The sequence below is a fragment of the Pezoporus wallicus genome, unplaced genomic scaffold (assembly GCF_028554395.1).
Source record: "Pezoporus wallicus isolate ANWC-B61680 ecotype Strahan unplaced genomic scaffold, APGP_CSIRO_Pwel_v1 contig_5785, whole genome shotgun sequence".
Classification (NCBI taxonomy): Eukaryota; Metazoa; Chordata; class Aves; order Psittaciformes; family Psittacidae; genus Pezoporus; species Pezoporus wallicus.
Genome location: NW_026641150.1, coordinates 3,333,184 through 3,346,317, shown reverse-complemented (window position 1 = coordinate 3,346,317; position 13,134 = coordinate 3,333,184). Strand labels below are relative to the sequence as shown.

At 37.3% G+C, this 13,134-nt stretch overlaps 1 protein-coding gene across 1 annotated transcript in view; it reads right to left on the bottom strand.

Annotated features, from left to right (window-relative positions):
* Positions 1-13,134, bottom strand: part of UXS1 (UDP-glucuronate decarboxylase 1) — a 61,405-nt gene that overhangs the window by 28,319 nt on the left and 19,952 nt on the right. Inside the window, exons 5-6 of the mRNA XM_057422231.1 lie at positions 10,029-10,089; positions 4,975-5,155 (exon numbers count right to left, since the gene is read on the bottom strand). Coding sequence (XP_057278214.1) covers positions 4,975-5,155; positions 10,029-10,089 — 242 coding nt within the window. The remainder of the gene's footprint in view (positions 1-4,974; positions 5,156-10,028; positions 10,090-13,134) is intronic.

Here is a 13,134-nt window from a genome sequence, read left to right as displayed (position 1 = left end):
CAGGATGGCAGATTAGTGATAAATATGAAATAATTTTTTCAGGTTACAATTTTGCTGAAAGAAGAAAAGTAATTAGTTTCAAAATAGCACAGACATGGCATGAGCATTCAAGCCATCAGGAAATCTATTATTAACATAAAGTTTTAGTAACATATTGCAGGATCAAGAGCAACTAGAATTTGTCAGTTGTACCCTTTTCTATGTGAAAAGCTAAAAAAACCCCAATCAAACAAAAACCCCCAAAACCAAAAATCCCTGTAATGGAATGTGTAATACCCAAATCCAGACACAAATGTTAGGTCTTGTGTTTTCCTTAATGCTAAACAAATACGTTCAGTGTAACACCTTTTACAAAACACTGCAATAAAACTACCTTCCTTCATGTCATTCATCTCTGATTTTCAACTATATCACTGCATGGGTTCTGAATGCTTCCTAAGTGAATAATAAAGGCAGAGCCTATCACCTTTCCTACAACAGGAAATTGCATTCCTTTCTGTGAAGAAATGACCTTAGTCTTCAATTTCTGCCTTTAACATGTGTCATGGTACCACAAAAGACTAAATGGGTCACTAAGTCCACTAACCACCTGCATCCATCATTGTACTTACTAGTCAGGAAGTACCAAGCAGAAAAGCTTTGATCAGAAGCATACAAACAAGTTTCTATGGCTTAAAAATATGGACTTTTCTTGTGACGAATAGCTATGCCAATTCCATTACTGTAGGTCAGGCCAGAGAAGGTGACACAGTGAAGCAAGGCATTTCTATTGCACTGAGCTAAAAAAAAAGAAAAAAGACTACAAATCCAAATTAATTTCCTTATGTTAAAAGTGTTGACTATAACTTAAGGCAAACTAGAAAAAAATCATGAAGGTTTACCATATTGATTGTACTGGAGCAGTTTTGAAGAGCCTCAGAAGAGACCTAGGCACCACTGAACTTGGCTCCAGAAAAACAAAATTAAGTAGCGTATCTTCTGCCTTGCCATGACTTTGCCTAAACGTACAGTTTAAATCCTTCAGGTTGAATGTATTAAGTATCTGGCAGAGGGAATGAAGACTAGGGAAATAAAAATCTGGGATGGAGGTACTGAAGCAAAAGAAAAGCAATGTACTGAAGGCATTCACATAAAAAATTAGAAGCTGTATTTGTACGTGCCTTAAGTTACCTGTGAAATGACTTGGAGACTGAACAATTCTGTGATGATGTAAAAAAGTGTTTACTAAAATGTTATAATTTTGACTTCTGGAAGGCTGTTATACACAAGAAGGCTACAGCTTATTCTTTTGGCCAATTTTGTCAGACTGTTGGTTTTAGCCTTAAAGGCAACTCAGACCCAAACGCAGCAAAATCCTTACGAAAAAAAAGCATTTTCAGTCCCAGTCAAGCCAATGATCTACTAAAAGTTCTATAAATAATGTTATTTCATATACCTATGCGCCTGTTACTAACAGCTTCATACCTTTTGAAAACTCTGAAAGCCCATCTCCTTGTGACTATGTATGCCACATGCTCACAGCACTTCTCTCAATTCACAAAATATGTTTTATTCTACCATTTTGTAAGCTTTTCAGTGAAAGTCAGGAAATCCTAAACTACCTTTGCATTCACAACAGCCACTGGAAATAGAGCCAGCATTTAAGGAATGTTTTGCCAGAAACTGGACTGCTAGTATTAATAAAGAAAAACAAAAAAACAAGACCAAAACCAAACAGCTTTGACTGACCTTCACATCAATTATTACAATTAATCTCAGGACATAAGTGATGGAAGGGTCAACCTTACCTACTACTAACAAACACTTCTTCTTTCACATCATGTTACATTAGTTCAGCAGTGTACTTGCTTTTAACAAGTCAGTCTTTGAGCATGAGAAAGGAACTGTTCTTTACAAAAAGAAATTACCTATTTTGCCTCCAGCTGCCACTGACTGCAGGTTTAGAAATACTGTACTGATATTTTACCAAGAGCTCCTCTTTAAAAAGTGAAACATTGGAGGCTATCAACAAAATTCCTGCAACTGTGCTCCTTTGGTTCAAAACCAAAGTGGACAGTGTGATCCAATTAAATTGGAAAGAAAAAGGATAATCTCTAGATAAGGATAAGGCTCTAGAAGCCTTATGTCTAAAAGCTATTTCTTGAGGACTACAATGAACATCTTTCCAGGAGAAGAAAATCTTTAAACTACATTTTTTATACAATGACAAAAGTATTCAGAACATCCTGTGCATTTCTGATTAGGAAAATTAAGCCAGTACAACTGAGCCAACTGTTTTCCTTGTTCATTTCCTCTGCAGCATCTTCAGGCCTGTTTTTTTTCAAATTTGTGAAAGGAGTAGGAGGAAAAAAAAAAATAAAAGTTTTTTTTGGGGTGGGGGTTGGTGTTGGGTTTTGTTCAGGTTTTTTTTTTGTTGTTTTGGGGATTTTTTTATATCCACACATATTCAAGCATAAACATATTTCACAAAAGAAATTCATAATTTGGTGGCTTTAAAATTCAGTTGTAATCCTATCCATTACCCTGAAGTGGGGTAAATCACAGTAACACCAGATCAAGTATTCATTCTCATTTGTTCTCCGACTAGCACCTTTGTGTCTTTATACTACGGTTTGCAGGAACATGAGCCACAGTGTTCTGAAGTAACCATCTTAAGGAGCTTGTAATCTTGAATGTAGAGAATGGGGCCGAGAATAAGGTAAGGTGGATTTCTATACTTTTTCACTGATAATATAGAGTAATAAAAGATTCTTTTATACACCACTAGGTTTAATAGGGTTAATATGACTATTAGGCAAACTAATCCCTTCCCCCCCGCCATTTTCTGTCTTTCAAGACTCCTAAATTACTTTCATTCCATTAAAGAATTCGGGACCTTTGTTTTTCCACTTGAAAAAACTTAAGTGAAAGCTATGCTCTTGTGCATTTTCTACTGACATCATCTACGAATGCTGAAGCAAAGGAAATCCTGGTGGTGGAGGAGAAAGTCATTCAGCACTATAGTCAACTACAGTTATCGCAGGAATAATAAATGTGTGTTTAGGTGATTTATTACTGTCTCTGGCCAATCTAGATTAAGATCCAAGAATGCTGAGTGCCATGTCATGTAATGGATCAAAGATAATGACTCAGACACGGCAGATTGTGCGTAGGCACCACTGTGAAGCTAAAAAGAAAAATACATCGAGAGATTTAGTGGAAGCTATGTGTCTTGAGACTAAACTCACTTTCCATATCAGAAGTGCAAGCATTGTTTTTTCTAAATCAGGAATGAAGTCTCTCACAACTAAAGCACCAATTATCCTCTCTGGAATTTAAGTGTCAAACAACCTTATATGATCTTGTTTAAAAAGGACAGCAAATAAACAGGAATTCTTTAGATACAAACCTCCTTTTGTCATAACAGTCATTCCAACTTCTATTTACAAGTAAAAAGGAGAAACTAGAACTAAAATGTATTGATGCATATGCCAACTTCTTAATCTGTTACAATAACTATGTTTCACTGCCTAATTTCTGCCCCCCCCCCCCCAGATGGACTATAAACTCTGCAACAAAATTTTTATCATGTACATATACACTAGTATATCAAAGTTATTTTTTTTTTAACATTTAGCTGCACCAGCTTTAATCTACACTGTTGGAGGATGAGAAGATACTCAATAAACTACCCACTGAATAACATGTTATAAATTGTCAGTAGAAAATGGGGAAGTGGTGTCTTAATTACATAGAACATGGGAGAAGTAGCTGAAGGATGTAAGAATTCCCATTCATTAGTGCCTAATAACTGGGCAACAGAATTAGCAATGATGATAATTCCCTGAGAAGGTCCCAAATGTGATCAGTCAGCAAGAAGGTAACACAGGGGAAAGATTAGGAAAGCTGACAAAATGAACTGGCTGAGGTATAAGCTACTAGCACCTGGAGGCAATTAATAAGATCCTAGCCCCATTATCCTGTCAGTGAAGGAACAAGTCTGAAGCAAAATAACATGCAATAACTGAACCAGTGAGCTGTCAGAGCAGAGGACGATGTATTTGCAGGACTGTTTCAGTACTGGTGTCAGCAATTCATCACAAGCACTATAATACAAGAGATGCAATTGCTAGAGGTTTTCCCTGTGAAATACCACCTACTAGAATTCAGAAAGAATTTAAAAAAAAAAAAATCCCCCCAAAATACAACCCCAGATACTTTATTGTTTGTTTAAAAAAATCCAACACCTATATTGCAACAAAGTTTTAAAGGGATGGAGCAAACCCACCAGAACTGCAGTGTAATTTGAGTAACATCTTTATCGATTCACTATACACTTACATACTCTCAAAGAAGTTTATAAATGCATGTCTCTTTCAAATGCAGCTATGTTATGCTGTTTTACAATCTGGCATAACAGTCTGAGTTCTTGTTTTTTTTTTTGGTTGAAAATTGGGGAAATTCAATGCTGCTATTTTCCTATTCTAGAGGCTGTGCAATGCCTGTACCTAAAGTAGGAGCAACTTTTCCTCACAGAAGACACTTAAGGCAACTAAGCAAAGTGAGATGATTTGCCTTCTGAAAGAGCTTAGTCTCCTCTCAACTGACCACACACAGTTGCAGCCCTGAATTAAAATTTCTCAGCTCATGACGTATCCAGACCACAGACAGTGTGTATAACGGGCACACAGGGACACGGTGCAATGGATGGGATAGACAGACTGACTGTCATTTTGCCTTCTCAGAACCAGTCACATTAGGAAGTTTTTAAGATTCTCTTCCTCCTGTCCGCTCAGAAAAGAACGGATTTCAAAGACAAAAGTTCTCTGAACCTCCCACTCCACACTGGTCACAGAAAATAGGCTAACAAAACCCAAAGCATATTGGTATTAGATGAATTCCAAAGTCAGCTCATAAATTTCATTTCTTTATAGACATACATACTTAGGAGGATAAAGCACCATAAAGTGCAGATACCAAACAGAGACTACTCACCCTCAATGTACAGGGGCTCAACAACATCATGATTTATCAGTTCGAAGTTCTCATGACCAATCCAGTGCTCCACATTTCTTTTCCTGCCCGTAAAGAAGTTGTCCACAACTGTAACCTCATGGCCATCCATCATTAGTTTGTCAGTAAGATGAGAACCCACAAACCCTGCTCCTCCAGTTATCTGCGTTAGGACAGTTGGTATAAATTTCTTTTTCTTTTTACAGAAACACCAGACAAAGTCTACAAACATGAACACAGAAGAACAGTAGCTTTCAGATCTTTGCTTACTCCAGGGGAAATAACTCCATTTCCATGCTCATTTTTTTTCCCTGATATTTACAGCATTTAAAATTTCAAGAGAAATGCTTGACATGTTTCATCACTGTTGGGCTAGAAGTTCAGCTAACCATTCACCTAAAAAAAGCCTATCTCTTTTTCAGATTAGATTATTTTCTTTTTTTTTTTCCTACAAATTGGATTGTGCCCTTTTATGCAGGATCAAGGCCTAAAAAGACCCAAAAAGGTAAGAGGAGAATTTTCTGCAATTCTTATTTCTCAGAAGAAAGATGACAGAATGCCACATTATTTTCATGCAAGATTTATAATATCAGACATGTCAAATCCAGCTTTTATCCAGTTTAAATGGAAGAACATTGGTTGTTCCAAGTGCTACAAATTCTTTCACCCTTCAGGAAAAAAGATGAAAGGAAGTATATTCTTTGAAGACCTCTCATTTGAGGTATCTGCTAAAACCAAAATTCCTCTTTTTGTGCTTCAATGCATCCATATCCCACATCATTCTGGCCTGAAGTGGTCAGGCAGTTGGTCTAGATGATCGTAGTAGGTCCTCTCCAACTGAAAATACTCTATTCTACACCACTGGCTCTGCTATCCAGCATTTGCCTATCTTGGAGCTTTAGGATGTTTTACTGCAAAAAAATAAGCAGAAATGAAATATTTAAAACCCTGTACTCTTGTTCCATTGCAAATGCAGAAGCAGTGAGGAAGTTCATTACGCTTTTCCCTTTCTGGACCTCAGACTTTAACAGCAAACTAAAAAAACCCCATAAATCACTAACTCTGTATTGAAGCAGTCAACAAAGTAAGCAGAACTGAAAGCTGCACGACACATCTAGCCAGACATACCCAAGGAAGCAATTATTTTCTCTGCATTTCACAAGCTGTTTTCAAGAATGCACTCATAACAGATCACCACTCGCAAAGAATAAATGGACTTGTAAAAGCCCTGTGTGGCATTAGTTACATTACATGACTGCATGATCAAATTCACATTTTGAAAGTGATTCAGCTCTTGATCTCCATTCTTCAACTGCAGTAACATGCAGTGACAACTAACTAAGCAACAAAAGGACAAGGTATGATTGTCAAGCAAGAATAGATGGTGTGCTACAATGACAAAGTACTGTGTTGAAAAGGATGTGGATGCCTGAAGATGCACTTTGGGCTAGCCAAACCCTAAACATTTCTCCTGTCCACCCTTCCATCATCTACTACTGAAAAAGTCAGATTAGTAGATTTATTAAAAAACTCAAACAAACAAAAACCCACCAATAAAAACAAACCCAAAACCAACCAAACCTAGAAAAGATACAAAGTCAAAGCAAAAGCTATCAGAAAATGGAAAAAAAAAAAACCAAAAACCAAAAGAACCCATCTGTTTTCTTCTGTAAAAACTTGAATGCCCACATCTTGCATTCTCACACTTGCTTTTCTTATTTAAAATGCAGGGCCACCACTGTGTCAAAGACGCTGTAACTACCAGTTAATAAAAGAATCATTTAGTTGGCCTATTTAGTATTCTTCTGGATTTGTCAGGACTTCCTTGTAACAGATTTAGTATGTGATTCAGTTCCTTGACAAACCTGAAGAAGAAAGAGGGCTTAGGAGAACTCTCTTTGAAAGACAAGAAGAATTTCATGGCTCCTACTACCCTGGAACAGAAAGGAGAGAAGAACAGGTTTCTGACAGAACGCTGTGAACAAGGAAAGAAGAGCAGTAACTGAGGGAGAACAGCCCTCTGCCAGGTGCCACCACTTACTAAGGGAAAAATAATATGCATGGAAAACCTACCACCATAAGCTTATTCTGACCTGGAAGCAAGCTGCAGCCTTGCAGAATGGTACAAGGGGTTTGCTTTTTTGTGGTAACCAGGACAAAATTTTTTTCGAACCTATTCCTTCAGCTGAGGCCCAAGGAAATCTCTTGCTGCTACTTCTATTTCCAAGATTCCAGAGAAGAGAAGCTCAATGCTTGTGATATGTCTTTGCTGCAGTGTAAGAAAGTTTCTTCTTCCTGATCTCCCTTTTGGAAAAGGCCAAACAAAACCAAGCACTGCTTACAGCATGCTGCTATGCTATATGCAAGCAAAAGATGCAGAAAAAAGCACAAACCAATTCTGTTTGGAAAGAAATTTCTAATTACTTTAAAACCATAAATAGTTTTTATGATAGATCTAGCTTTATTAACATATCACTTCCACAGGTATTACATAAAGATCTATTTGGAAAAGGAGCTGAATTTCCCCTGGAATAGTAAACAACTGTAAATTATGTTTTTATCATTACTTGAGGCTACATTAAAAAAGAAAAGATGATTTATCACTGAAGCTCTCTGTATAACCTTCCTGTAATCACTCAAACCAAGGTCAATATACTTCATTTCTAAATGACTTCCTGCAAATCACAAAGACATATTAATCTACAAAATCATATACTATACATGAATCATTTTCATATCAGAATTGAAGCACCAGCACCTGAGGTTTAACTAAGCATTCTTTGATAAGACATCGCTAATAAAAATATTTAATTACTTAGTAGTGCCAATATGCATGGCAACTTTATCATCTACTAAAAGTTGCAAGTATGATTACTGATCATTTCCTCCGCTAGAGGCACTGAAAAGTTTGTGTATTCATTACACAGATTGATTTCTGCATTCAGATTCAAGATAACTATTGTCTAATAAGGAAATATTTTATTTTATGGTTTCACCTGTCTACCATATTGAATTCAGGAAAAAAAAAAACCACAAACTGAACCAATATCAACACTATCTTCCATAGTATTAACAGAATTTCTTCTCTTGCATACAAAAGCCTGTGGCCTAGCCACTTCAGAGAACTGATAAAATAGAGAAATCATGCACAACAGGCTGAAGACCTGAGCTCTTCTAATGAGAGTGCCAGAGCATCTAGTCTCAGCTGAAACACCACCCTACTAGCAGTCACCTCAAAACAGATGCAGTGTAATGAAAAATAATTTCTAAAACTGTCACTGGTCAGGTCAATGCTGTGGGTATCTCCGGGTTTTAGCTGGAGACTGTACACAGAGGGAAAAATGTCAGAATATAGAATGGATTCTAGGAAAAGATGCAATATCAACAAAATATGGAATTCATTATCTACCAAAGCTCACTTGGCTTGCCAATTCTTGAGACATTTCCAAGTGTCATGCAAGGTCTACAGGAGTTCTTTATATGCTGTCTTCAGCTACTGAAAAGAACATGGATTGTTATTTCCTGTAGGATTATGACAGCAACACTGTCATATCATGACTTGCCCACATTGGCAGGAGGCTTGTGAATGCTCATCTGAGTTCACACTGAACTAGTCCCCAGCCATGACACAGAAGAAATAACTGAACAACTCCTTCATCCTTTTGGCCAGCTTTCCTTTTAGTAATTTAGACTCTACAAAACACATGGACACAAAAAACCCTATAGACCTACAGGTCAGCAGAAAATACTCCAACTACTTGCCATCACTGTTGAAGCAATAGATTTCCACAAAATATCCAGTATTTTTCAGAGGCAAAGCCTAAAACTTAGCATTAAGAGCTCAATAGCCTATTAACAGCTTGCATGATACTTTACTTGAAAGCACCTTCTCGCTTACACAGAAAACGTAACACTAAGGTAACTTCATTACCCTTGCACACCTGAGCACATAATTTAGGAATTTTTAGACTTAAGCTTCTCTCTGCTATTTTCCTCAGTGTATCTTCCATACTCAACAAGGGAACAGAGTAGCAGGGAACAGGAACTCAACAAGGGAACAGGAGGTCTATCTCCTTCAGACTGTCACAACAGAATAACATTGCAGAACTAAATTCATTCGACAGCACATTCTTTATGAAGTTTTGCAATAGCAATAAAGACTACTGTTTAATAAAGCAGTAAAAACAAAATTTGTTTTTATTTGCATCTTTTCAGTGGTTTTCTTCAAAATTTTGAAATCAGAGCAAACAAGAACACCAGACAAGTAAGGATTTGTCCCAGTCTTTGCCTTCTACTACAGAGGCAGAAGTTCATAATCTGTATTTGCACATCTCAAGTAGCTATACTTTCTCTGCTTCTTCAACATCAGGGAGACATGTTTCTTCCCCCAGGACAGACAGAAACAAGGGAGAATTTAGGACACAACTAATTTCAAAAGTGTTTGTAGACAAAACTGTGAAGCTGACGTTACAGCACAATTTGCTGAATATAAGAATGCCTTGGATAAGTACTTGTCCTGACTTAACCTGCCCTCCTCTTCCACCCCAAAAACCTATGAAGTTTCAAAATATCAAAAACAACAAAGAAGAGAAGAGATGAACACTTCCTCGGTCTAATTAACTGGTCCTTCTTAACAGGGCTGCAGAGCAGCTGCTCTTCTAGCCTTATGACCTGATTTTGCCCAAGCTTTGGGTCAAGAAGTGCCTAAAAAGTTTCCCAGTTTCTCTGCAAGTTTAAGTCATCTGGGAGCACACACAAAGGCCTTTTGGCAACACAATCCTGAGATGTTGCAAGCAGAGAGCAGTAGCTTAATTGGCATGTCAAATCTCCAAACCAGCAGCAAGTCTATTATCCAAATGCTGAGTTTGAGAGCATCAACACAGATTAAGTGAAGCACTACTCTTAACCCTGGGCAACATACAATATTCAAGGTAATTTACTTATTTACTCATGTCTTTAATTAATCCTACAAGACTAATTATATTCCACAGATTTTTTATTTCCCCAAAACAACCCTTGAATAAATACCAACTTACCAGGATTCTTTTACGATCCTTTTCTGATAAAAATTTCACCGGTGGGTATTTCTGGGTGAAACTACAGAACATTTAAAGACAAAGAAGAGGAACTATGTAAGTTTCAGCCTTGCTGCTTCTTTCACATATCTGTCTTCAAAATACAAAAATCTGCTCTGACAACTTCCCATTCTTAAAGTTCTGCTACAGGTATGTTTAGTCTTTTTTAATAAAGAAGGATCTGGGCCAACATGAGAAATTGTCTATGTTTAGTAAAAGCTCTGTGAGAAATATCAAAATTGATCTGCAAAAAGTGCTTTGAGTATTTCTGCTTAACAGATTTTCCCAGAATGGATCAACTGACTTCTATATTCTGAGAGCAGGAATGGCATCACAAGTCACTGGGATTATTTATTTTTTCTTTCATGTTTTAAAAAGTAAACCACCTTCTTAAAAGTACTAGAAAAGAAAGCATCTTGTGTTGACTTACCACACTGACTTCAAACACTTTTCAACGTTTCAATGTGAAGTTTACAATATAAAGCTTAAATTCTCCTTAAAGTTTCACGGCAATCAGTAATTGGAAAGTTTACAATCAGAATGTTGAAGAAACTCTTAAGATATTCAACAACTTTTACCAGAAAGCTTATTCAGTATGAAAGCTAATCTTAATTTTCTTCTCAGAAATAGCTAGACTACCATTGTTTTGATGGTCACTGTAATTTTTTTCCCTTTATTCTTTACAGGAACTTAAAAACTAAAACACTAAAACATCCTAAAACAAAACTGTGATACATGGATCTCAGGTGCCCTCCTAAGCTCTTGATGCTGAGAACCTTAGATGATTTCATGGACACGGCCTCTATCACTTCTTTCTCCCCCTACTGGCATGCATTCTGTGTAAAGCAACAAACTCCTTCAAAGGAAGATGTGAAAGGTGTGAACTTAGTTTTATTCATCTCAGCGTGTAACACTGCAGTCTTTGTGATATTTTAATAGCTCAAGTTTTTCTTAACTAAATATCAGGGTAACACTGGACAGAAATCAAACTATGGTTGCTCTTCTCCTCCAGTAAGTCCACATGCCAGAGATGCAATTGGAGGTAGCATGCTGGAGGCATACATGCCAAGAGTTCACAGAGATTACTTTTTGATTTACACAAACTGACAAAACTGACCCCATCACTTCTGACCTTGAAGCACCTCCTCTGCTTCTAACTTGCAGTACTGGCTCAACAGAAATTCTTCAGAGGCAAAGCACAAATGCTTCTCTACTTGTGTCAACTTTTAATTCCAGAGCAAAAGCTGTTTTTAGTTTCCTGGACAGGAGAAATATGGCAACAGAATCTCCCAATGTTACCCATGCAGGAAGACTGAAATAAGAATTTACCTACATTTGCCTTGTATAGCTACACGGGTCACCAGCGGTAACCCTATTTCTTTGACTTAAGGTAAACCAATGAGAAACAGCAGTGTGCAAGTGTAATGCAGACATGCAACAAACCACCTTCCAATGAGAGAAAGGCAAATCCACCAATAATGAGGTTTATGGAGTTATGGGAGAAAAAAAAATAATTAAGTGCCAAATAATTTGATGCAAGGTAAAAGTCAGTCTTTTCCATTTTTAAGACCACTATTTTAAGGTCACATTAGCCCAGCATGGTATCATCCTGCAGCCAAAGAGACGCCATTTTTGCTCCTACCATTTCACCAGTACTAGCTTAGAGCTTGGGTAGGAGTCTGGAACTGATGCAGCTGAATGTTCATCTGGCAACAACACTGAGTTTATCTTGACTTAACGCTTGCTTTGACAACTACACCACAATGCTTTTGCTATGCAAATTATTAATAAAAACTTCCCAACTTCAGCTTCAGTTAATCAATCTCATCATGAGACTCGCATTAAGGAATCCTTGTCTTTCTTGTTTCCCAAAAGCATAATGATGGCTTTCTTTCAGGTTTTATCATCTTACGAGGTAAAAAAAAAAACAACACATACTGACACAAGAGAATAAGCTTTGCAAGCTGGATCAGCCTTCAGGCACCTGATACTAGTAGATATTTTTTGTCACTTTACTCAGATATAAATTAAAAAAATTACTAACTGCAACAACCCATATGCAGTTGAACCAGCACAGGTGAATGCCTACACTATTTGGAAAAAAAAAAAACCAACCAACAACAAGAGCCTGTATTTTGATATGGACCAAAAGAGCCCAAAGCCTACATTTTGTGAAAGCATAATTCCCAGATTGGCTCACACAGAGGCAGAAAAATATTTTGATTCTTTCTCTTTATTAACAGATACCTGAAACAAGACTCGTCAATGCAGTGCAAACACGACTCAAAAAGAAAAGAGCAGTTAGATGGCTCCTGGGAGAAGTTTCAACTTAGTGGTTCCACCCAACAACTCACTGCTCGTTTGGAAAAAAATAACAGCTGTAAAAAATAAAAGAGCCAGTCAGGATACCCTTCCACAAAGGTCCTTTGTGAATGGCAGAAGGAAATAACCCGAATTACTAACAACTTAAGCTGAAAACATACTGGCCTGTCAAAAAAGATTAAGTCAGTCAACTGAACAGACAGTACATAAAAACTTTCATTTGCACATAAACTCTTTATAATTTGACTGCTATAATCTGTATGGTAGCATCACATGCAACTACTACAGGTGACGCAGTCTGCAATTTGGTTTGTGTTGCAAACACATCACCTAGTTCAACCCATGAAGTCTGCGTGCTTATAAAGGGATGAACAATCAGATCGGTATTCTCACTGAAATAAATTGCATGTGGCAGGTCACTGAATCATTCAAATCAATTGGAAAAAAAAACACCAAAAAAAAACTACCAAAAAACCCCCACACAATTCACAACTGTGTTTTTCCTCTTTCTTTTTTTTTTTATAGCATAGGAGGTGGGAGGAGGAGGGGCAACTGCTCGCTGACAAACAAAACTCAAAACACTGTGGGCACTGAGCATACCTCTAAGAGCAATGGGATTCTGCCCCCCATCCACTGGGTCAACATACAACCACCAGTATGGCATACATAACCATCCAAGCTTACTGGTACTGCCTGTATAAGTCCAAACTCAGCTCTTTGTACTGTGGCTTTGTTGGCTAGCTGT